The sequence below is a fragment of the Hypanus sabinus genome, chromosome 2 (genome assembly GCF_030144855.1).
Source record: "Hypanus sabinus isolate sHypSab1 chromosome 2, sHypSab1.hap1, whole genome shotgun sequence".
NCBI classification, from domain to species: domain Eukaryota; kingdom Metazoa; phylum Chordata; class Chondrichthyes; order Myliobatiformes; family Dasyatidae; genus Hypanus; species Hypanus sabinus.
In genome coordinates this window covers 87,124,002-87,146,972 of record NC_082707.1, presented here as the reverse complement: position 1 = coordinate 87,146,972, position 22,971 = coordinate 87,124,002, and the positions used below count along the sequence as shown (strand labels likewise).

Genomic DNA, 22,971 nt, shown 5'->3' with positions numbered 1-22,971 from the left:
GAGGAACAGCTTGGTCTCATGCTGCGTGAGGGAAAGGATCTTGGTCTGTTCTCAGCAGGGCAAAGAAGTACACCTCCTCCCCATCCTCCTTCCATGTCCCAAAGGGATCTTCAGTTTTGAAGTCAACATAAAGCCTTTTAAAGTTCTCCTAAGTACTAATGCTAAAAATACAAAACTCACATGGTTCTGTAAGGGCTGTTGGATCATGGCACGGTTCAAGATTTTCTGTGGGTACAAACATAGAAAATGCAGAGGTTTAATATTGTCCAGAATGGACCTATAAATCCAAAAATCTCCATTTTTTGACCAAATAATAAGTGATGGAGCATATGCAAATTGGCCTAAAACCCTTTTTGTGGGAAGATCCCAGAGAAGGTTATTCAGGGATGAAGTTGTTCAGAGCTGTGTAAGGACAGAATGGACTTCCAACAATGCCCTCAAATCTCTCTGTCACCACAGTTCCTGCCTAATACCTTCTACTGGTAGCAGCCCAAGATATGCAGGCCTCCAGATAATAAGACAGCCACAATAGAAACAAGTTCTGTAGTTGTGTTACCTTTCTTCTACATCTCCAAGGAAGCTCTGAAGTTGCTAGCTTTAGAGAATAACTAATTAGCCTGGTGCAACCGATCAACCTGTCCCCAGCATCAGAAGGCAGCCAATCATCTCTTTGATAGCAGTAGACAACCCATTAGCTCACTGCTAGCTTTAGAATGCAACCAATTAGTCTGCTGCTACCATTAGAGGGCAAACAATCAGTCTAGCTTAAGTGGACAGCTTTGGTGAGCATGACCCCATTGCTAGCCTTAGAAGGCATGATTCAAACCATTAGCATTAGTGAGCTACCAATCAGCCTACTGCCACCTATTGCTAATGGAGGACAACCAATCAACCAGTTATAGCTTTGGACAGCAACCAATGATTCTGTTGGATCATGTGTGCAACACATGTTAGAAACATCAGAAGATATTGCAGAGTTAAAGGAGAATAGAACCTGGAACCGGTATAGAGTAACAGTGCACGGCTTGAGAAGAATTTATTGCCATGTATCTGTGCAATTGTTTTCTTTTTAAGCAAAAATTAATTGGTGGTTGCTACATCTTAATATAATACAGATTTTCATATATGTACTCAAATTAACAAGTGTTTGGAATCCCTGGGATAATTCAGATTATCTCCGCAGGTCCCAAAAGATGAAGAAACAGATGGAGTTCCAATCAGAATTCATTGTGACCTGTGAAAAAATCAGGACATGCACAGACCTTTGTTGTAATATTCAGTCATAACTGGCACCAGCCCACACTTCCCTGCAGCCATCAGTACCGAACTATGAAGAATAGCAGCATCAGCTTCTTCCATCTGTAAATCAAGACACACTGGTAACAGATCACCCTCCTGAAAATGACCTGAATCAAAAACTAACCTGAAAATACAATGGTGGTCTTTCCTCAGCTAGAAACACTCTGTGAACCTTCCTCTATGTTCCTCTTTCATTGATCCTTGTTGATGGGGAGTTACCATAGAATAATTGGTCGTGTATTTCTGCCCCATGAGGAACTATTTGGCCAGGATGAGTGGAGACAATTTCTACCCATAAATAGGGAGCCTTGAACAGGAGCCCACATTAGCAACTTAAGGTTCTCAAAATAAAAGGTCAGCCACTCAGATCAGAGGTGAGCAGATATTTTTTCAACTAGATGGTGGTGAATCCAAGAGGACATATTTTTTGCTGAATATATTCAAGACAGAGGTGTCATGAACTGTTTTATCTCGTTGTTAATCCCTTGTGCTTTCTGTTTAATCTTGTCAAGTTTATTTTGACTGGGGCGGGTTGTCCGTGTACAGTGATTGTTTAAAGTGGATTCCTAATTAGCATATTGTGGGGTCCTTGTGTGTTTTGAAAATTATTTATCTCGCAGTGTCGCTTGGCCAAGTTATTGATGTACAGCTGGAATTCCAATAAGTAAGCTTTTGTTTCTGTCTCAACAGGGGAGTCTGTCGATTCTCTCCACCTTGGTTCAGTGTCTGTCAATGTGCACTGTGTTGTTTTTAGATCAGGAACAAGGGAAATGGCATTATTCCAGCTATGCCTGGATGTTCAGGAGCCAAATAGTCCATTCCACCTTCTATTTCGAGTAACATTTGTTCAGAAACCCTTGAATGTGAAATTTCATTCCAAAGTTTAAAAATGCACCAACCAGCAGTGGGCAGAGAAGATAAACGTAACAAAAGAGATGGGATGGTAAATCCGATTAGGATTTTTTTTCATGGAAAGTAAATGGTTCAGCCAATATGGCTCAGAACATCCTGTCAACTTCTACATTATTTAGCAATTACATGTGTCCACCAGAGAAAGAATTACACATCATCCAGTAGCAACTTGTAATTACAATATGACACAACCAATGTGACAGCTTACATTCTATTTAAAACAAAGGATGCAGGAACTAAGATATGGAAGTAAGAACAGAATGAATAGATTTTTAAAAAGAAACTGATTTCATCTCCATGGACTGCCAAGTTATCATCTGATCATGGAACATTCACTCCAGCAACTGACTGTATGTACAAAATGATTGGAAAACAAAACTAATGCAATGAAGAAGTTAATTCATTTCATTAAAACAACATGTGGGTAGGTAGAGAGTATGATACATACTCTCCATATTGAAACCAAGTAAATAATTACAATTTTTGTGTGAGGAGAAGCAAGATCTTCGCTTCTGGCCCTGGCTAAAGCTCTTCTGTGTCATCATTCAGGCAGTGCATAACTTAAGGGGTTGCATGCTTCTTTGCAAATGTTTGAAAATTTGCCTCCCACTACAAGCCTTCCCTCCCCTACATCCATCACTGCCTGTCTGCTTCGTTTTGGTGACCTAGAATGATCTGGGGAAGGTCAAGATTCGGCTTGGCAGACCCATGCAATGCCCAATTTATGACTCGTTACTCAAAGTGTAGCTGACATGTACCTTAATTTCCACGCCGGATTTTCCTTTCTACATCTGAAGCAAGAAGTTTTCTAAATCAGAACTTCCCTACTGTTATGGAATCTAATTCCTAATGAATGAGGGATTTTGATCGTGTGAGATGGCTTTTGATTCCTCAAACCAGATTTTGTTTCTGGCTATTGGTGTAGGTTTACTCTACACTTTATATTCAAGTTAAAGTGTTCTTTCGTCATATTATTCGTCGGTTTGTTTCATACACTTTAACCATTATACTATATTGCTGACTATTATTTTTGTTCCTTTGAAGGTGAATTTTTTTTACTAAGATGGTGGTTTTTTGGAAAAATATTTTTGGTGTTTTTTTAAGATGTCATTATTTTTTTTCTCTCTTCTTCTTCCTACAATTCATCGCTTATCACAGTTTATATATTTTTTGGTTTGTTTGGGTTATAACCCGATTTATAAGTTCTTAGTGATTATATTCTTTTCGTTTTTTTTTACAACCAAGTATATTAAGAAATTTGGTTTTTAGTATAGTGATCATAATTTTTAAAGTTTGGGTGGATTTTTTTATATATATCCTTTATATACGGAGTGGGTCTTCCGCTGATATGGGGGTAGAACTAATTTCATTTTTTCCTTTTCCCAGCCTATTTTTGGCTGTTGTTTTTTTTCTCTTTCTTGAGTGGGTGGGGGGGTGATCTTTTTTCTAACTCTATATTTCCTTTACCAGTTTGTTTTAGTTTTTTCATTTGGGCTGTTTTTGAACTACAAATATGTCTACGATGTCGTCACTTCCGGGTCCGCTCTTTATTTTTGTTCCTCTTCCGGGTGCTTGAGTTTATAATTTGGTTAACCCTTTTTATACCAAAGGGTTGATTTTAGAAAAATGGCTCAGACCATTAATTTTATGTCTTGGAATACTAATGGTTTAAACCATCCGATTAAATGAAAGAAGATTTTCAAAGTATTCCAAAGACTTAATGCTCATAACATTTTTGTACAAGAAACTCATGTGAGGAAGGAGGACAATTATTGCTTTTTTAGGTTTTGGTGGGGTCAACAGTACCATTCGAATTCGAATGCCAAAGTAAAGGGAGTTTCAATTTTTATTGACTCCTCTATTGCATTTGTCCAACATGATATCTTTTCGGATCCGAATGGTAGATTTTTGTTAATTACGGGCTTACTTTGTAATAAAAAGGTTGCTACGGTTAATGTTTATGCTCCAAATGTGGATTGTCCTGATTTTTTTAAAGTCCTTATTTACTTCTTTTCCTAATCTAAATGAATATAAGTTGATAATGGGTGGTGATTTTAATTGTTGTTTAAATCCTTTGATGGACAAATCTATATCTACTCAGACTTTACCCAATAAGTCGGTCACTTGTATCAACTCTTTCATCTTTCATGACTGATAATGGAGTTTTTAATATTTGGAGATTTCGGCATCCTAAGGACAAGGAGTTTTCTTTTTTCTCACATGTTTATCATTCTTATTCGAGAATTGATTATTTTTTTATTGACTCTTGTTTGATTCCTTTGGTAAATGGTTGTGATTATGATAGTATTGTAGTGGTGTGCTACATGCAGTGCTAAAGTTATGACACGGAGTCGGTAACTGCAGTCGAAGGAAAAACTTTATTCGAAATCCTCAACCTCACTTTTAAGCCTCCCTCAACCTGCCCCCCGTGGCGCAGAGGCTCCAAAGCTCTGTGCTCGCAAACCCCCGTAGGCTATCTCCCTTAGCCGGAAAGCTGGCTAATTGTGAGCCGGTTCGGATGTGCCAGGAAATGGGTCGCCACATAACCCACCCCCCCCAGAACCGGCGATACACCCCCCAATGTCCACAGTCTGGGCCGGAACCTGCTTGGGAGGTCGGCCTCTGCGCCGAGGTGCCGGAAACTCGACCGGTTGCGCCAGGTCCACATGGGCCGGTTTGGGTCGGTCCACCGTGAAAACCTCCTCTTTCCCCCCAACGTCCAGCACAAACGTGGACCTGTTGTTCCGGAGCACCATAAACGGCCCCTCGTATGGCCACTGCAGCGGTGGCCGATGCCCGCCCCTTCGTACAAACACAAACTTACAGTTCTGCAGGTATTTGGGTACGCAGGTTGGGTTCCGCCCGTGCTGTGAAGTGGGTATGGGGGCCAGGTTACCGAGCTTCTCGCGTAGTCTGCCCAGGACTGCTGCGGGATCTTCCTCTTGCCCCCGTGGGGCTGGTAGGAACTCCCCGGGGATGACCAGGGGCGCGCCGTATACCAACTCGGCCGACGAGGCGTGCAGGTCGTCCTTGGGCGCTGTGCGGATGCCAATTAGGTCCCAGGGAAGCTCGTCCGCCCAGTTGGCTCCTCGCAGGCGGGCCATGAGAGCTGACTTCAGGTGACGGTGGAAACGCTCCACTAGCCCATTCAACTGTGGGTGGTAGGCAGTTGTGTGGTGCAGCTGAGTCCCCAAAAGGCTGGCCATAGCTGACCACAGGCTGGAGGTGAACTGGGCGCCTCTGTCGGAGGTAATGTGGGCCGGTACACCAAAGCGAGATATCCAGGTGGTGATCAGGGCTCGGGCACAAGATTCAGAGGTGGTGTCGGTGAGCGGGACCGCCTCTGGCCATCTTGTGAACCGGTCCACGATAGTCAGGAGGCCCACGATATCCACATGAATGTGGTCAAAACGCCGGTGGGCAGGATGGAACTGCTGCGGTGGGGCTTGGCCATCTGGCAGTGCATGCACGTTTTGGCCCATTCACTGACCTGTTTGCGGAGTCCGTGCCAAACAAACCTGCTGGAAACCAGCCGGACAGTCGTCTGGATGGAGGGATGCACCAAGTTATGAATGGAGTCGAAAAGATGGCGCCGCCAGGCTGTCTGGACGATGGGACGGGGCTGGCTGGTGGCGATGTCACAGAGTAGGATCCTCTCACCCGGGCCCACGGGGAGGTCCTGGAGCTGCAAACCGGAGACTGCGGTTCTGTAACTCGGAATCTCCTCATCTTCCTGCTGCGCCTCTGCCAGTGCCTCAAAGTCTACCCCTTGGGAAAGGGCATGAACGGTAGGGCGAGAGAGCGCATCCGCCACGACATTGTCCTTACCCGAGACATGCCGGACATCCGTCGTGTATTCAGAGATGTAGGACAGGTGGCGTTGCTGGCGGGATGACCAGGGGTCGGACGCTTTCGTAAACGCAAAGGTAAGCGGTTTGTGGTCCGTGAACGCGGTGAAGGGCCGACCTTCTAGGAAGTACCTGAAATGCCGGATTGCCAGGTAGAGCGCCAACAGTTCCCGGTCGAAAGCACTGTACTTAAGCTCGGGTGGCCGCAGATGTTGGCTGAAAAACACCAGGGGTTGCCAGCGACCTGCGATGAGTTGCTCCAGCACCCCACCGACTGCCGTGTTTGATGCGTCCACTGTGAGGGCGGTAGGGGCGTCCATTCTGGGATGTACTGGCATTGCGGCGTTCGCCAAAGCTTCCTTCGTTTGAACGAAAACGGCGGCGGATTCCTCGTCCCAGGTAATGTCCTTGCTTGGACCCGACATCAGGGCGAACAGGGGGCGCATGATCCGGGCAGCTGAAGGGAGGAAGCGGTGGTAGAAATTGACCATACCTACGAATTCCTGAAGGCCTTTGATCGTGGTGGGTCGGGGGAAGAGGCGGACCGCATCTACCTTTGTGGGCAGAAGGGTTGCCCCGTCTTTAGTAATCCTGTGGCCCAGGAAGTCAATGGTATCGAGTCCGAACTGGCATTTGGTGGGGTTGATTGTAAGACCGTACTCACTCAGTCGCGCGCAGAGTTGACGGAGGTGGGACAGATGCTCCTGACGACTGCTGCTGGCTATGAGGATGTAGTCCAAATAGATGAACGCGAAGTCCAGGTCCCGTCCCACCGCGTCCATTAACTGCTGGAACGTCTGTGCGGCATTCTTCAGGCCGAACGGCACACGGAGGAACTCGAAAAGGCCAAACGGGGTGATGAGAGTCATTTTGGGGACATCGTCAGGATGCATCGGAATTTGATGGTACCCTCGGACGAGGTCTACCTTGGAGAAGATCCGTGCGCCGTGCAGGTTTGCTGCAAAGTCCTGAATGTGCGGCACAGGGTAGCCGTCCGGTGTGGTAGCCTCATTCAGCCTGCGGTAGTCGCCGCACGGTCTCCAGCCTCCCGTGGCTTTGGGCACCATGTGCAGGGGGGAGGCCCATGGGCTGTCGGACCGCCGGATGATCCCCAATTCCTCCATCCTCTGGAACTCCTCCTTCGCCAGTCGGAACTTGTCCGGGGGAAGCCGCCGAGCGTGGGCATGGAGGGGTGGTCCCTGGGTCGGGATGTGGTGCTGTACGCCATGTCGGGGCATGGCTGCTGTGAACTGCGGTGCCAGAACTGATGGGAAATCTGCCAGGACCCTGGTGAAGTCGTTGTCGGACAGCGTGATGGAGCCGAGGTGAGGGGCTGGCAACTGAATGGTCTCGGCATGTACCAGTCTCTTCCTGGGCAGGTCGACCAGTAGGCTGTGAGCCCGCAAAAAATCCGCACCCAGATGCGATTGGGCTACGGCGGCCAGTGTAAAGTCCCACGTGAACTGGCTGGAGCCGAACTGTAGCTGCACCTGACAGGTGCCATAGGTCCTTACTGTGCTGCTGTTCACGGCCCTCGGGGGGGACCCGGTGCCCTGCTGCGGGTGTCGTAACTTGTCGGAGGTAAAACACTGATCTCGGCACCAGTATTGACCAAAAACCGGCGTCCCGACCTTCTATCCCACACATACAGGAGGCTATCCCGATAGCCAGCCACCGTAGCCATCAGCGGTGGCTAGCCCTGGCGTTTCCCGGGAACTTGCAGGGCGGGCAACAACGGCGGGCTTCTGCGCCCCACCGCTGGTGGTAGAAGCACCAGTGTTCATTGGACCGGGGGTTGGCGGGCTCTGCGGCCGGGCCTGGACTGGTTTGCTGCTGGGGGCGTGGCTGGGAGATCTGTGCGATGGACACCCCGCTGACCTTTTTGGCGTTCCACAGCAAGTCCGCCCGGGCTGCCACCTTCCGGGGGTCACTGAAATCCGCGTCAGACGGCAGCAGGCTTATGTCCTCGGGCAGCTGCTCCAGGAATGCCTGCTCAAACATGAGGCAGGGTGTGTGTCCGTCAGCCAGAGACAACATCTCATTCATTAAAGCTGAAGGAGGTCTGTCTCCCAAGCCATCCAGGTGCAGTAAATGGGCAGCCCGCTCACGCCGTGAGAGTCCGAAAGTCCTGAGGAGCAGGGCTTTGAATTCTGTGTACTTGCCGTCTGCCGGGGGCGACTGTACGAACTCCGCGACCTGGGCTGCTGTGTCCTGGTCGAGGGAGCTCACCACGTAGTAGTAGCGGGTGTCTTCTGAGGTGATCTGGCGAATGTGGAATTGGGCTTCGGCTTGCTGGAACCATAGGTTCGGTCGCTGTGTCCAGAAACCCGGCAGTTTCAACGAAACCGCATGAACAGAAGCGGCGTCGGTCATTTCTGGTCCAAAAATCGTGTGGACCGTCGGGGTCACCAATTGTAGCCGGGTGCTACATGCAGCGCTAAAATTACGACACGGAGTCGGTAACTGCAGTCGAAGGAAAAACTTTATTCGAAATCCTCAGCTTCACTTTTAAGCCTCCCTCAACCTGCCCCCCGTGGCGCAGAGGCTCCAAAGCTCTGTGCTCGCAAACCCCGTAGGCTATCTAATTGTGAGCCGGTTCGGATGTGCCAGGAAATGGGTCGCCACAGTATAGCTATTTCTGACTATAACCCATTAAAACTTTCTATTAAATTTATGGATACAGTTCCTAATGCTAAACAATGGCGATTTGACTCTACCTTATTGCAAGATCCGGACTTTAATAAATTTATGAATGAACAGATCAACTTCTTCTTTTCAACCAACTCCACGGAAGATATTTCTTATGGAAAACTTTGGGACACTTTTAAAGCATATATACGTGGACAGATTATCTCTTACTCTGTTGGTCTGAGAAAACGCATAAAGAAGGAAACTCTTTTATTGGTTGATAAAATCAAAGAGGTTGACAAGAAATATTTGATTACTCCTAGTAAGGAGCTTTACAAGCAAAGGGTTGAACTTCAAACAGAATATAGTTCATTACTTACATCTTTGATTGAAAATCAACTGATGAAGTCCAGATCTGATTTTTATATACATAGTGATAAATTGGGTAACCTGCTAGCTAGTCAATTGAAGAATGCTTTGGTTAAACGTCAAATTACTAAGATCCGTCAGCAAAATGGGGATTTGACAGTTAACCATGATGAGATAAATAAATCATTTCAAGATTTTTATACCTCCCTGTATCATTCTGAATTTCCTCAGGATTGTGATACCATGTGTGATTTTCTTGGGAAATTGAATTTCCCAAAATTATCACCAGATGATCTTTCAATATTGGAAACTCCTATGACTGATGCAGAAATCAAAGGGGTTATTTCCTCCATGAATTCAAGGAAAGCACCTTGTCCGGATGGGTATATAGCAGAATTTTTTAAATGTTTTTCCATTACTCTCTCTCCTTGGTTATATAAGGTTTTTGAAGAAGCAATTAGATTGGGCAATTTGCCACAATCTTTTTATAGAGCTTCCATCTCTTTAATATTGAAGAAAGATAAAGACCCTACTGATTGCGCATCCTATAGACCAATATCCTTATTGAATGTAGACTCCAAGATTTTTTCCAAGTTACTTGCGTTCAGGTTGGAGAAGGTATTACCCCAAATTATTTCGGAAAATCAAACCAGTTTTATTAAAAATTGTTATTCTTTTTTTAATGTTAGGAGGTTACTGAATATTGTGTATACTCCTTCACATAATATTTCAGAATGTATTATTTCATTAGATGCGGAGAAAGCATTTGACAGAGTTGAATGGCCATACTTATTTAAAGTGTTGGAGAAGTTTAATTTTAGTCTGACATTTATTTCCCGGATTAAACTGATTTATCATACTCCAGTAGCCTCGGTGTTTACTAATAATCAAAGATCTCCCTTTTTTCGTTTATTTCGGGGCACTAGACAAGACTGTCCTCTTAGCCCACTATTATTTGATACTGCTTTAGAACCCTTGGCAATTGCTATTAGAGAATCACGGGATATTCTTGGTATTAATCATGGGACAGATACTCATAAGTTATCTTTGTATGCAGATGATTTATTATTATTTATTTCTAATCCTGAGAAATCTATTCCTGTAGTTTTATCATTGTTGGCTCAATTAAGTGACTTTTCTGGGTATATATTAAATCTTAATAAGAGTGAATTGTTTCCTTTAAATAGACAGGTCCCAATCTATGGAAACTTACCTTTTAAATTAGTTAATGACTCTTTTATTTACTTACGGATTAAATTTACAAAAAACCATAAAGACTTATTTAAGGTTAATTTTGTACCCTTAATTGATCAGATTAAATGTTTGTTTACTAAGTGGTCATCATTATCTTTATCTCTGATAGGTAGGATTAATGCTATCAAGGTGGTTATTTTACCTAAGTTTTTATATATTTTTTAAGCGGTACCAATTTTTATTCTGAAATCTTTTTTTATTAATGTTGATTCAAAACTTTCCTCATATATATGGGAGAATAAAAATCCCAGGTTAGGTAAAATATACTTACAGAAGGCAAAGAAGGAAGGTGGATTAGCATTGCCCAATTTAAGATTTTATTATTGGGCAGATAATATTAGATATTTGATATGTTTGTTGAAAGATTGGGATGGATCTTTTAGCCCTCATTGGGTGAGCCTGGAAATTAAATCGGTACCAGGTTTTCCACTGGGTTCTATTTTGGGGACTTCTCTCCCTTTTGCTCTTACTAAATTGCCGAAACGAATTGAGAACCCAATAGTTAAACATACTTTACGTATATGGTTTCAATTTTGGAAATTTTTTGGGTTGACTCAGTTTGTTTTAAATATTCCTATTGTACCCAATTGTTTTTTCCACCCTTCAATTATAGACCAAGCTTATTCGGCTTGGAAGACTAAGGGATTACTACGATTTTCTGATTTATTTTTGGATAATTGTTTTATGTCTTTTGAGCAATTATCTAACAAATATAATTTGCCTAGATTTCATTTTTTTAGATACTTACAGATTAGGAATTTTTTTAAATACTGTACTTCCTACTTTTCCAAATTTTGTGTCTTCAGGTATTTTGGAGAGTTTGTTTGAATTAAACCCCTTTCAAAAAGGGCTTATATCAAAACTTTATAATATAATTATGAAGATACGTTCAGAGCACTTTTATAAGACAGAAAATGATTGGGAAAGAGAGCTTAACCTTATTATTCCTATTGAGAATTGGGATAAAATTCTTCAATTAGTTAATACATCATCTATATGTGCCAAGCATTCATTAATACAGTTTAAGGTCGTACATAGGGCCCATATGTCCAAGGATAAATTGGCTCATTTTTATTCCTATATAAATCCTATTTGTGATAGATGTCCATCTGAAATAACATCTTTAACTCATATGTTTTGGTCGTGTCCGCTTTTGAAAAAATATTGGAAAGATATTTTTGATATTATCTCTGCGGTATTGAACATTGATTTACAACCCTATCCTATTACCGCAATTTTTGGTTTACCACTGATGGACTCACTTCATTTATCTTCTTCCACCTGTTGAATGATTGTGTTTCTTACACTAATGGCTAGAAGATCTATTTTGTTGAACTGGAAGGAAATTAATCCTCCTACTGTATTTCATTGGTTTTCTCAAACTATGTTATGTTTAAATTTAGAAAAAATTAGAAGTGGTGTATTTGATACTTCTATTAAATTTGACAAGATATGGAGACCATTTATTCAATATTTTCATATGATGTATTATGAACCTGTTCCAAGCCTATTTGATTTTCCAGTTTTGATTTTATATATGTTGAGAGGATTGGAGTTGACGACACTGATGATTCTGTATTTTTATGAGACATTATAAACTGCCTTTTTTTTCTTTTTTCAGTTTTTCTTTTTTTCTTTTTTCCTTTTTCTCTCCTTATTAGCTATTAGATTATTAGATTAGTTTTTTTTGCATATTTTTTTTCTTTTTCTTTTTTTCTGTTTTTTTTTAATTACACGTTATGATATACCTAGATTTGCCTTGTTTATTTATATATTGTATCGTTCATGATTTGGGAATACTCATTTATACTGTAATCATTGCTTATGTATTCTTTCATGTGCAGTTGAAATGTGTATGTTTGTAATCCCATTATCTATGTATCAAATGTATTTTGTTGATATTAATAACAATAATAAAAAGATTGAAAAAGAAAGACATGTACCTTAATCTTCCAGACGCAATCTTCCATGCTAGTAGCTTGGACGCAATCAACAGATGTCCAGTTGTTGCACTTACTTTGTTCAAGATCAGAGGTTGTACACCAACGCAGCCGCATAATAGGGGAAACACTGGCTGCACCTAGAAGATAGGAGCAGATTAGCCTCTTCTATCACTTTATCCTCACTGTTTATAAGTGAGATCTTCAGTTCATCACCATACCAGTAACTTGAGAAGTTTATAGTAAAGTTTGTAGAAACCTTTTCACAGGTAGCAACTTGCTTTATCTCTGTTTTCTAGTGCAGGAAAGCTGTCATTCTACTCACTAAACTTGGTCTAATGAGAAAACTAGCGATAACATTTCAAATTTGAAAATGTAACATCAACTTTATGCCAACATGTATACCTACGTCATCAGCCTTTCGGGGGAATGAACATTTCAACTTCCAGGTCCACTTTGCACAGAGAATTCTTGCCTGAGTTCTCTGCAGAGTGACTTAGTCTTTACTTTGTTTTTTCTTAGCATGCTTCCATCTTTGTGATTGCAGCAGAGGGAATTGATTGTCTGCTCCAGGGAAGGTTTGGCCACAAGAAGCAAAACACACCCATTTTGTTTTGCGCCTTTTATGGCATAAGCACCAATAACCAAATGTGAACGTGTGAACTCTCTGTCCAGGTAAAGCTGGGACTTTATCACTGGGAGGAGACACATTACAATAATGCCTCATAGGCAATACTCCCTTGCCTGTCTGTGCCAAACGGATTTTGTGTACAAGAGCTTGAGGCCAGAAGCTCTCTAGATCAGAAGTGAGACTGAATCATCATCTTAGAATTATAAGGTCATTGCAGTACTGAAAGAAGTCATACATTCCTTGATGCTAGCTCTAATCAGCCCCTTTATTCCAATTCTCCCCCTTTGCCTGAGAGTTTCTATCAGCTATCCAAATTAACTTTCAGATCATTCATCATCTCCACTATCATCTCACGGACAGCAAGGTCAGGTCTCTATCACTCACTTCCTCACATCTACCCAAATCTCCTGAATCTGTCTCCTGGTTCATGTTTCATCAGCCAACCTTATAATAAATTGGAGAAGCCCCAGGGGTGTTACCCCATAAGTCTTCTCTCTGTCCTGTTGTTTTGATGTGCCTTTGCAACTTTCTGTCTCTCAGACATACGCATAAGCTCCCTTCTGTATCCCACAAACCTGTTGGTACACAATTGTGATGTGGAAGGAAATCTGTGCACCATGTGTTGATAGTGACACTTTCTGAACCTACCATAACCTAAGACCATTCCAACATATCTTCCCTCCATGTCCGTTGTTTCATGATGACAAGCCCAAATTCTCAAATTCCCCTGATCTTGTACCTAAAATCTTTTATCCCTAAAACCCTTCTGGTAAATTTCATCCATGTCTTTTTAAAGTCATCTATCAAAAGAAGACATCAGTACTGGACACAATTCTTAATGCTTAATGATAGCTTTATAAAGATTTAGTACAACTTTTCTGCTTTTTATGCTCAATATTTCTATTTATGAAACTTGAGGTTTCTTCGGCTTGGCTAACAATTCTTCAAAGATCTATGCACATGAATTTGCAGGTCCCCCTGTTCCTTTACACCCTTTAGCTTTTTCTTCTCCTCTGTCAAAATGCATTGCTTTGTACTTTTCATTTCATTCCATCTGCTACATGTCCATCTAATTAATATATGGAATTAACATCCTCACTGTTAGTCACAATCCCAAGTTTAATCCTACTGGCAAATTTTGAAATTTTGTTCAGTATTTCAATATCAAAGTTATGTTCTTTTTAAAAAGTGCATTTGCCCAGCACTGGCTACTTCAGTCTGAAAAACAGTTATCATTTACAACTCTCCATTGTCTATACATAAACCAATATTTTATCCATTGGAATCAATCCTCCTTTTCCATAAGTCTTAAGTTTCTCAACAAAATTTCTTGTTCATTTTGTTAAATACTTTCTTAAAATGCTATGACAACCTTCATTCCAATCTCTTCATCAAGTCTCTCTGATGCATCACCAAATAGCCTTTTACACATGTTGGCTCAACTTGCAACATCAACACTTTTTCTTCCCACAGCTTTGGCTTGATCTGCTGAATATTTCACAGTTTTTCTGTGTTTCTTATTGTTTTAGGTTCCTAGCATCTTTATGTAACTCCCTGGGTCGCCTCAGGCTCGCTCAGCTCGTTCTCGTCTAGGGGGAGCAGCCTTCGGCCCCGCCAAACTGGGTAATCAGCTGGTCTCTGAAACCCAAAGTTGGGTATTGATGAGAGAGTAAATGTTGTTTGAAGGCAGTGATGAAAGCAGGAGATTCCATAATTTTTCTGCTGATTGAGGGATAATTAATCAGACTAGATTTGTTCTGTTTATTGTGAATGGAACACGCTGGTGCAAGTTTCCACACTGGCAAATGCTAGTGTTGTAACTGTACCTGTCTCTGTACTCAGAGCATCCTGAAAATCTCGTCCTTCAGAATCTCCCAGTGTCCTGTCACAGTTGCTTTTGTCAACTTTTGGCTCCATTTTCCCCCGGCGCTCTCCCTTCAGCAGAATTGTGCAGAACAAGTTTCTTTCTGTCAGTGCTGAGACTAAAAAAGGAGTCACTATACACTAAGGGTATTGAGTTACTCATGGACATAAGAGTGCAGGACAGTGACACTGAGGTAACAGATCTGCCATGATCTTATTGAATAGTAGAGGAGGCATGAGGAATCACAGCATCTAACTCTGCTTCTTCTTATGTTCCTAAGTAAACTTGCTTTTGTCTGTCATAAATGCAACCTGTCCCATCAGCATGACCGTTAATGAATGTGATGATTCTCTATAGTTCAAAGACTTACTTTTTTTGTAAACAAGCCTCTCATATTTCTTTTTAACCTTTTTTAGATTGCATTCAGTTTGCTCTTGGCAAGAAGCTGGGACAAGGAATAATGAAATGAAAGACAAGTTCATGTGGGCTTAGTTTTAGCTGAGGATCAAATGTGGGCGAGGACACTAGACACTTGTTTCTTAGCTTTGAATAGTGTCATGTGATCCCCAGTGACACAAAGTATATTTTACATCCCATCCAAATGCAGAGAAAGGAGCAGCACAAGACAGCCCCTCCAAGAGGACCACAACCTTGCCATGGGGTTTGGAGGCTTACACGCCTCAGTGGCTGGGACAGCTATTCTGGCTCGAGTCAGAGCCTTATGCTTTGGTTCCTGGTAGCGTTATCCATGCCAAACAGGTCGAAGGACAGAGGCCAGGCTAAGAGTGGTCCACTGGTCCTCTATGTTCAGGTGTTCAGCTCAGGGCTGTAAACAAAACAGTTATGGAAACAACAGTGAAGAATCCTTCTATATCTGTGTGTGACAGTAAGAAATGAGGACCCTGAAGGCACAATAGAGAAGATGGTCAAGTACAGAGCAGGGTGGAGGACCTTTCATTGTTGCCCTAAAAGCCATTGGTGTAATGGGTGTGTAAGCAAGTGTAAAGTCATTACTGAGACTACAAAATCCATGAGAATAGTTTGATAGATAAACAATTTAGTTATAATTTTACTTGGGAATTGAATGAAGATGCTGGGTTTGTGCTCATGTACTTGGGGAACAGTAATATAGCTCTACTGAGCTGCAAAGATGAGCTAAATATAACTGTGCTAGGGTACAAAGATATAGAAAGTATGCCTATTCTGACGTACAACCAATATTTGAATATTTGATGCGGGGTTTGACCTGATAAAATGACAATTCTTCTGCAGATGTTGTTCGATCTTGCTGAGTTCCTCCAGCAGGTGGCTCGTTGCTTCAGATTCCAGCATCTGCATTGCACTGTGTCAACCAATATTTACATAGTGGAGTGCAAGGGGACACAAACAGAATGCAGTTCAAACCAAAACTACCTTTAAATATTTCAGTCAATCATTAATAGTTTTCTTTGCAAAGAAAGAGGGAGACGAAAGGCTGCTCTCCATCTGTACCCGGGCAGTTGTTGATTTACACATTAAACCTACTTATCCATGTGTACTTTTGATATGTGAACAATAGTTGCCTAAATTTCAGGCACTGCAGCAGAACAAGAGCTGTACATACTGAGAAAATCCAAACTACGCACAGAAGTAGATAAAATCTTCTGACTTACAAATAATTCCTGAGAGCAGTACTGTGAAGAACAACCTCATGCTGGCAGGCGTGTTCAAAGGCTGGTGAAGGAGAGAATCAGTCATTTGCTGAGTAGCTCTGAGGCATTACCAGTGCTCCAGCTCGCCTTTTATTGATTTCTAACTGGCAGGGACGTGGTAGGTAAACACCCCTTCCTGTTTACTGAGTGTTTCTCAAGTTCTTAATCGGAAATAAACCAACTGTTGCAATTCAAATAAACCCTTAATTTTGCAATTTCAGGAGTTGTTTTAATTTGGCAGATTTACAGTTTCCAAAAGGGTCAACACTTTAATAGCAGTAAATGTAGAACAATTGTGTAATGTTTTTTCTCAGAAACAACTTCCCAGATCTTTGCTTTTCACAATCCTCCCTCAAGTGATGAAACTTTCCTTTGCCTTTCCCCTTTAATCCTCCCCTAGCAGGTCCAGACCACCTGATATTCGGGTCGCCAGAATGACCAGCACAGAGCTGCTGAAGAGTAGAACTATGATTTTGATTTCCTATGACTGTGCCTAGGAATGGTTGCTCTGACTACGTTCCTTGCCTGACTTAACCGACCTCTCAGACAAAAAAGCTGGACTCAAACCATGTTCACCTTCCTGATGTGGGCTTCTCTGTGCAGTCAAAACGTAAGAAAAGTTTGAACTTAGAACTTTGATTCCCTTCAAATATTGATACTGCAGCTTCCATTTGAGAAATACTTTCCTGGTAGAAGTATTTCACTAAGAAGATTGCAGCCAGAAGAAGGACTAAGAAAATTGGTGGGAGGCAGGGCTGTACGTTTTCCAATAGAGAAGTACATTTTCCTCTATGACCATCATTTATTGATGTTCCAAGAGTTCAATTAATTAAAGCTCAGCTTAACAATCTGCTGTCCATACTGCTCCTGCACTGTATCACTTACACATTACATCTGCTCTTGTTAAACTTCAATGGCTCCTTGTTTAATATTCTCATCACTGTGTTGAAATCCTTGCCTTTATCCTTGCTTTTGGAACCTTCTCCCCTGATACAAACTGTCCAAACCATCCCACACCACCATCCTTGGTCTCCTTGCTCCTTTGTGTATCCTGAACCACGTGCATTCCAGTCATTGAAATACAGTGGATTCCGGTTAACTGGAATGACATCAAGACCAGGACACTTTGGCCCAATTAAGTGGCTACTTCGATTAGCCAAAGTTTCATAGTGATACTTAAAAAGGCAAACTACTGTTTAACTGAGTAACAAATTATATATTTAAGTGAAATATAGAACAAATTAGAACACTAACAGCTCTGCTATAGTACCATAAAATTGTGTGTAGCCTCTGTGCCCCCAATTTACCCCTGTTCATCTAGGGTGAACCGCCATCGCCCTGCCAACAGTGCAATACTTTGGTGTAAATACGGTGTAATGCCGCTCCCCCAGTACACGCTCACAACACAAAAATCAAACAATACACCAAAGGCGAGTAAATAATTACAACTTTAACTATAAAGTTAGTGATGGGTTAGTAGAAACAGATAAACTAAAGGTGCCAAAATAGTAAGTTTATCAGTTTGTGCACATAATATTTGAATACATTGGAGCTCACACCTCCAGTTCCTTCCACAATGACCTTCCAAGCCTTTGGCCACCGTCCAAACCGCCAACTTCCAGTATCCACCGCCCTGGAACCGCTGTCTGCTCAAAAAATATTGCAAACTCCCTCTCAGCTCACAGATACAAGATAGCATTACAATTCTCCATTGGTTAGTTCCCTCCTTACCTGCAGTTATAACCCAAACATTCCAGGCACAGAAACCCATTACAGCATTCAGTAACATTACAGAGAAGCCATTCTGTTAACCTGAACAGTTAATACCACAGTTAGAGAGAGAGAGTATGTGTGTGAGACAGCCCTACATGTATAATAGTTTCTAATAGTTATTGATGGAGGAATTAATCCAGTGTACACTAATGTGTTCTTTTCATTGACCTAGTGTCTTCTGGGATGAAAGTTTGGGTTTCTCCTCAAGCCTTCTTCAGCCAAATAGGGGGAAGTTGAATAAAATCTTAAATTGAGGCTAAAAAGCCTGAGGATTATGACAAGGAAAGTTAGGGTGCGGAATTGGCAGGTGTAATCAGCACTGCCAGAGTAGGGGATAGGTAATGTAGTTGTCAGAATGGGAATCCTGAAGGAGGAAAGACAGGAAGGTGAAAAATTGAAGGTGGGTATTAAAAGCAAGGATGACTGTTTGGAATAAGTGTTGTTACGAGTCCAGGAGCTAACAGTTGGCCAAGTACCCTGCAGGGTTAGATACATTACCACAGTTGGTATCTGATCATAGAGATGATCACCAGCATATTGGTTTTGCGACCAGAGGTAAAAATACACAAGGCCTAGTTTCCACTAACATACCAGGTGCCTGTGAAGCAATCCCTCAACCCCACATTGGGCTCGCAGATCACTTAGCTGTAACGTTAATTCCAAGTTAGTGACTGAATAAAGGTGCTGAAAACCTGGCCTGAGGGTGCAATCTCAGCACTGCAGGGTTGCTTTGCTAACAGGAGCAGGAGAATGTTCAGGGAGGCAGGGAGGTCCGTGCCAGGCGGAGGAATCGTGATGCTGCCTTTAGATCAGGGATCCAGCAGCTCTCACGGGAACAAGAACTGTGCTTTCCCACTCCATCAGAAAGATAAAGTGGGAGCACTTGCAGAGAATTTACAGCCAGTTCTGTAATTCTAGAGACACGTGGTTGATGTGGCAGGGAATTCAGAGGATTACAGACTACAAGTCAATCGTGTACACCAGTGACCAGGATGCTTCACTCCCTGAGAGGCTGAATGTCTCCTATGCTCAGTTTGATGCATATAACAAAGTGCAGGCGAGAAAAGCACCCTCTTCCCCCAGGGGAGCAGACACTGCATCTGGCTGAAGCTGAGATGAGGAAGACCCTGGCCGGGGTTAACCCACATAAATATGAGGTCCGATAACATACCAGGCTGGCTTCTGAAAGATTGCGCAGCCCAGCTGACTGAGGTGCTGACGGATATATTCAATATCCCTCTGGAACAATCGATTGTCCCCTGGGTTTTCAAGGCAGGAACCATCACACCAGTGCCAAAGAAGGTGACAGTAACCTGCCTAAATGACTATTGCCTGGTGGTATTAACATTTACCATTATAAAATGCTTTGAGTGGCTGGTCGTGGTTCACATTGAAGTCTTTCTCCTGACTGCTTCCCTCTTTCCAGTTTGCTTATTGCTCAGATAGACCCACTGACGATGTAGTAGCCTCTGGCCTCCACTCTGTCCTGTCCCACCTGGAAAACAGGGTCTCAGATGCCAGACTACTGTTTATAGACTTCAGTTCCACATTCAACACCATCATACTCCAGACGCTGGCGGGGAGACTGTTATTGCTGGGTCTCAAAACCTCCCTCAGCAATTGGATATTGGACTTCTTAATAGTAAGGCCACAGTCAGTCCATGTTGGCAGCAAGATCCCTCATCCCCTTATGCTGAGCACTAACACTCCCCAAGGCTGTATACACAGCCCACTGCTGTTCATACTGCTGATGCATGACTGTGTCACAGAATCCAGCTCAAACCGTGTCATCAAGTTTGTGGATGACACAACAGTGGTTGACCATATCAAGAATGATGATGAAATGGAGTACAGAGAGGACATAGAACAGCTGGTGGATTGGTGTGAGAACAACAACCTAAGCCTGAATGTGGAGAAGACAAAGGAAATCATTGTGGACTTCAGGAAGGTGCAGACAAACCATCCCCTTCTACAAATACACAGCACCTCCGTAGAGTTCAGTGCACCAAGTTCCTGGGAGCTTACATCATGGATGACCTCACCTGGTCCCTTAATATCACCTCCATGAACAAGAAAGCACAGCAGCGCTCCCATTTCCTAAGAAGATTGAAGCAGGTAAGGATACCCCCCCAGCCCCACCTTAACTGCATTTTACAAGAGCACCTTTGAGAACTTTCTAACAACTTGAATCTCTATCTGGTATGGCAGCAGCTGAGCATCAGACCAGAAGTCTCTACAAAGGACTGTGAGAAGAGCTGAGAGGATCATGGGGGTCTCCCTACCATCCATTGGGGACATTTATCAGGAGCGCTGCGTACACAGGCTCCTTGTTTTATTTAAGGATCCCACCCATCTATCCATCATCCTCTTTGACTTTCTACCATCGGGCAGGAGACTCTGATGCATAAAAACAAGAACTGTCAGCACGAGAAACAGTTTCTTCCCCAGGTCATTACGATTCTGGACTCCCTGTCACATCATATTCAAAGTGCCACTGATTAATCAGTTCTGTACCTTACAATACTTAATATTAATGCACTTTAGTTTGTTATTTTTGCATGATTCATCTGTAGATCTTATCCTTCCCTTCATAAGTTATCACGTATTATGTGTACTACTGTGCTTTACACCCTGGTTCAAAGAAACGTTGTCTCATTTCTATATACATTATATGGTTATATACATGTATATAGTTAAATAGCAATAAACTTGATTTAAGATACAGGAGATTTGCCCCAATCAACTACGTGACCCCAACTTGTCCCTTTATTTATCCTAAGAGACACAGATATGGTTATTTGCAGGGGTCAAGGTGTTAGTCTTGGAGTGGACAGAATATGGGTTCACAGGTTTAATTAAGATTGTGATTGTATGAAAATAAAGTTTGTGGTGACAGATTAAAATTTATAGCAGGGGCTGTAAAGACTTCATTCAATATTACTTTAATGACTGAGCTTTTTGCCAACAAACATTCCCTTTTCACAATACACAATGAACTCATTTATAATCTTGACAAAGTTGCGTGTGTTATCCAATGGGCTTTAGATTCAGTCCGCTGCTGACTGAGTAATGTTGCTGTGCAACACCATGCGACCCAGATGTGCTCATATTTCCTGGTGTTGAAATTGTGGTCTGGAGATGAGCTGCCTGTTGGTTTTGGCTTTAACATGCATCACCTGCTCTTTCTTCTGACACAGTAAGAATGCCATAGAATAATACAGGACCTTTGGACCATGATGTAGTCCAACCTTTTAACCTACTCTATGGTCAAACTAACCCTTTCCTCCTACATATCTCTCCACTTTTCTATCACCCATGTTCCTATAGAAGACTTCTTTTAATGTCCCTAATTTATCTGCCCCTACCATTACCCCTGACAGGGCATTCCATGAATCCCCCGCTCTCTGTGTAAAAATCCTATCCCTGACATCCCCCCATACTTTCCTCCAATCACCTGAAAATTATGCCCACTGGTGTTAGCCATTTCTGCCCAGGAAAAAGCCTCTAGCTGTTCACTTGATCTATGTCCCTTATCATCTTCTACACATCTATCAAGATGTCTCTCAACCTCCTTTATACCTCTGGTTTTGGACTCACCCACCATAGGAAACATGCTTTCCACATCCACTCTACCCAGACCCTTCTATATTCAGTGGGGTTCAATGAGATTCCCCCTCATTCTTCTAAATCCCAGAGAATAGAGACCCAGAGCCATCAAACACTTCTCATACGTTAAACTTTTCATTCCCAGAATCATTCTTATGAACCTCCTCTGAACTCTCTCCAATGTCAGCACAACAGGCCCAAAACTGCTCACAATACTCCAAGTATGATCTGACCAATGCCTTATAAATCCCCAGCATCACATCCTTGCTCCTATATTCTAGTCCTTTTGAAATGAATACTAACATTGGATATGTTTTCCTTACCACTGACTTAATCTGCAAGTTAACCTTCAGGGAATCCTGAACAAGGATTCCCAAATCCTTAACAAGGATTCCCAAATCCTTTGCACCTCTGATTTTTAAATTTTTTTCCCCATTTAGAAAATAGTCTCTGCCTTTATTCCTTCTACAAAAGTGCATGACCGTACACCATCTATTCCATTATCAAAATCATTTACATATAATGTAAAAGGAAATGGACCTGATACTGACTCCTGAGAAACACTACTAGTAACCAGCAGCCAATCAGAATAGACCCCTTTTATTTTTACTGTTTGCCTCCTGCCAATCAGCCAATCTTCTATCCATGGTAGTATCTTTCCTAAAATACCAATGGTTCTTATCTAGTTAAGCAGCTTGTTAAAAGCTTTCTGAAACTCCAAGTAAACAACTTTCACTGATTCACTTTTGTCTATCGTGCCTGTTATTTCCTCAAAGAATTTCAACAGATTGACATGCGAGATTTCCCCTTCAGGAAACCATGCTGACTTTGGTCTATTTTAACATGCACCTCTAAGTACCCCGAAACCTTATCCTTAATAATGAACTCCAGGATCTTCCCAACCACTGAAGTCAAACTAATTAGCCCATTATTTGCTTTAGTCTGCCTCTCTCCCTTCTTGAAGAGTGGAGTGACATTTGCAGTTTTCCAATCCTCCAGAACCATTCCAGAATCTAGTGATTCTTGAAATATCATTACTAATGCCTCCAAAATCTTTTCAGCTACCTCTTTCAGAAGCCTTGGGTGTAGTCCATCTGGTCCAGATGACTCATCTATCTTCAAGCCTTTGAACTTCCCAAGCATCTTCTCCTTAGTA

At 42.4% G+C, this 22,971-nt stretch overlaps 1 protein-coding gene across 1 annotated transcript in view; it reads right to left on the bottom strand.

Moving 5' to 3' along the window:
* The window catches only part of LOC132403702 (serotransferrin-A-like), a 134,102-nt gene that overhangs the window by 35,343 nt on the left and 75,788 nt on the right, over positions 1-22,971 (bottom strand). The window contains exons 18-21 of the mRNA XM_059987290.1: positions 16,398-16,458; positions 12,254-12,390; positions 1,263-1,359; positions 181-225 (exon numbers count right to left, since the gene is read on the bottom strand). Of these exons, the coding sequence (XP_059843273.1) occupies positions 181-225; positions 1,263-1,359; positions 12,254-12,390; positions 16,398-16,458 (340 nt within the window). The remainder of the gene's footprint in view (positions 1-180; positions 226-1,262; positions 1,360-12,253; positions 12,391-16,397; positions 16,459-22,971) is intronic.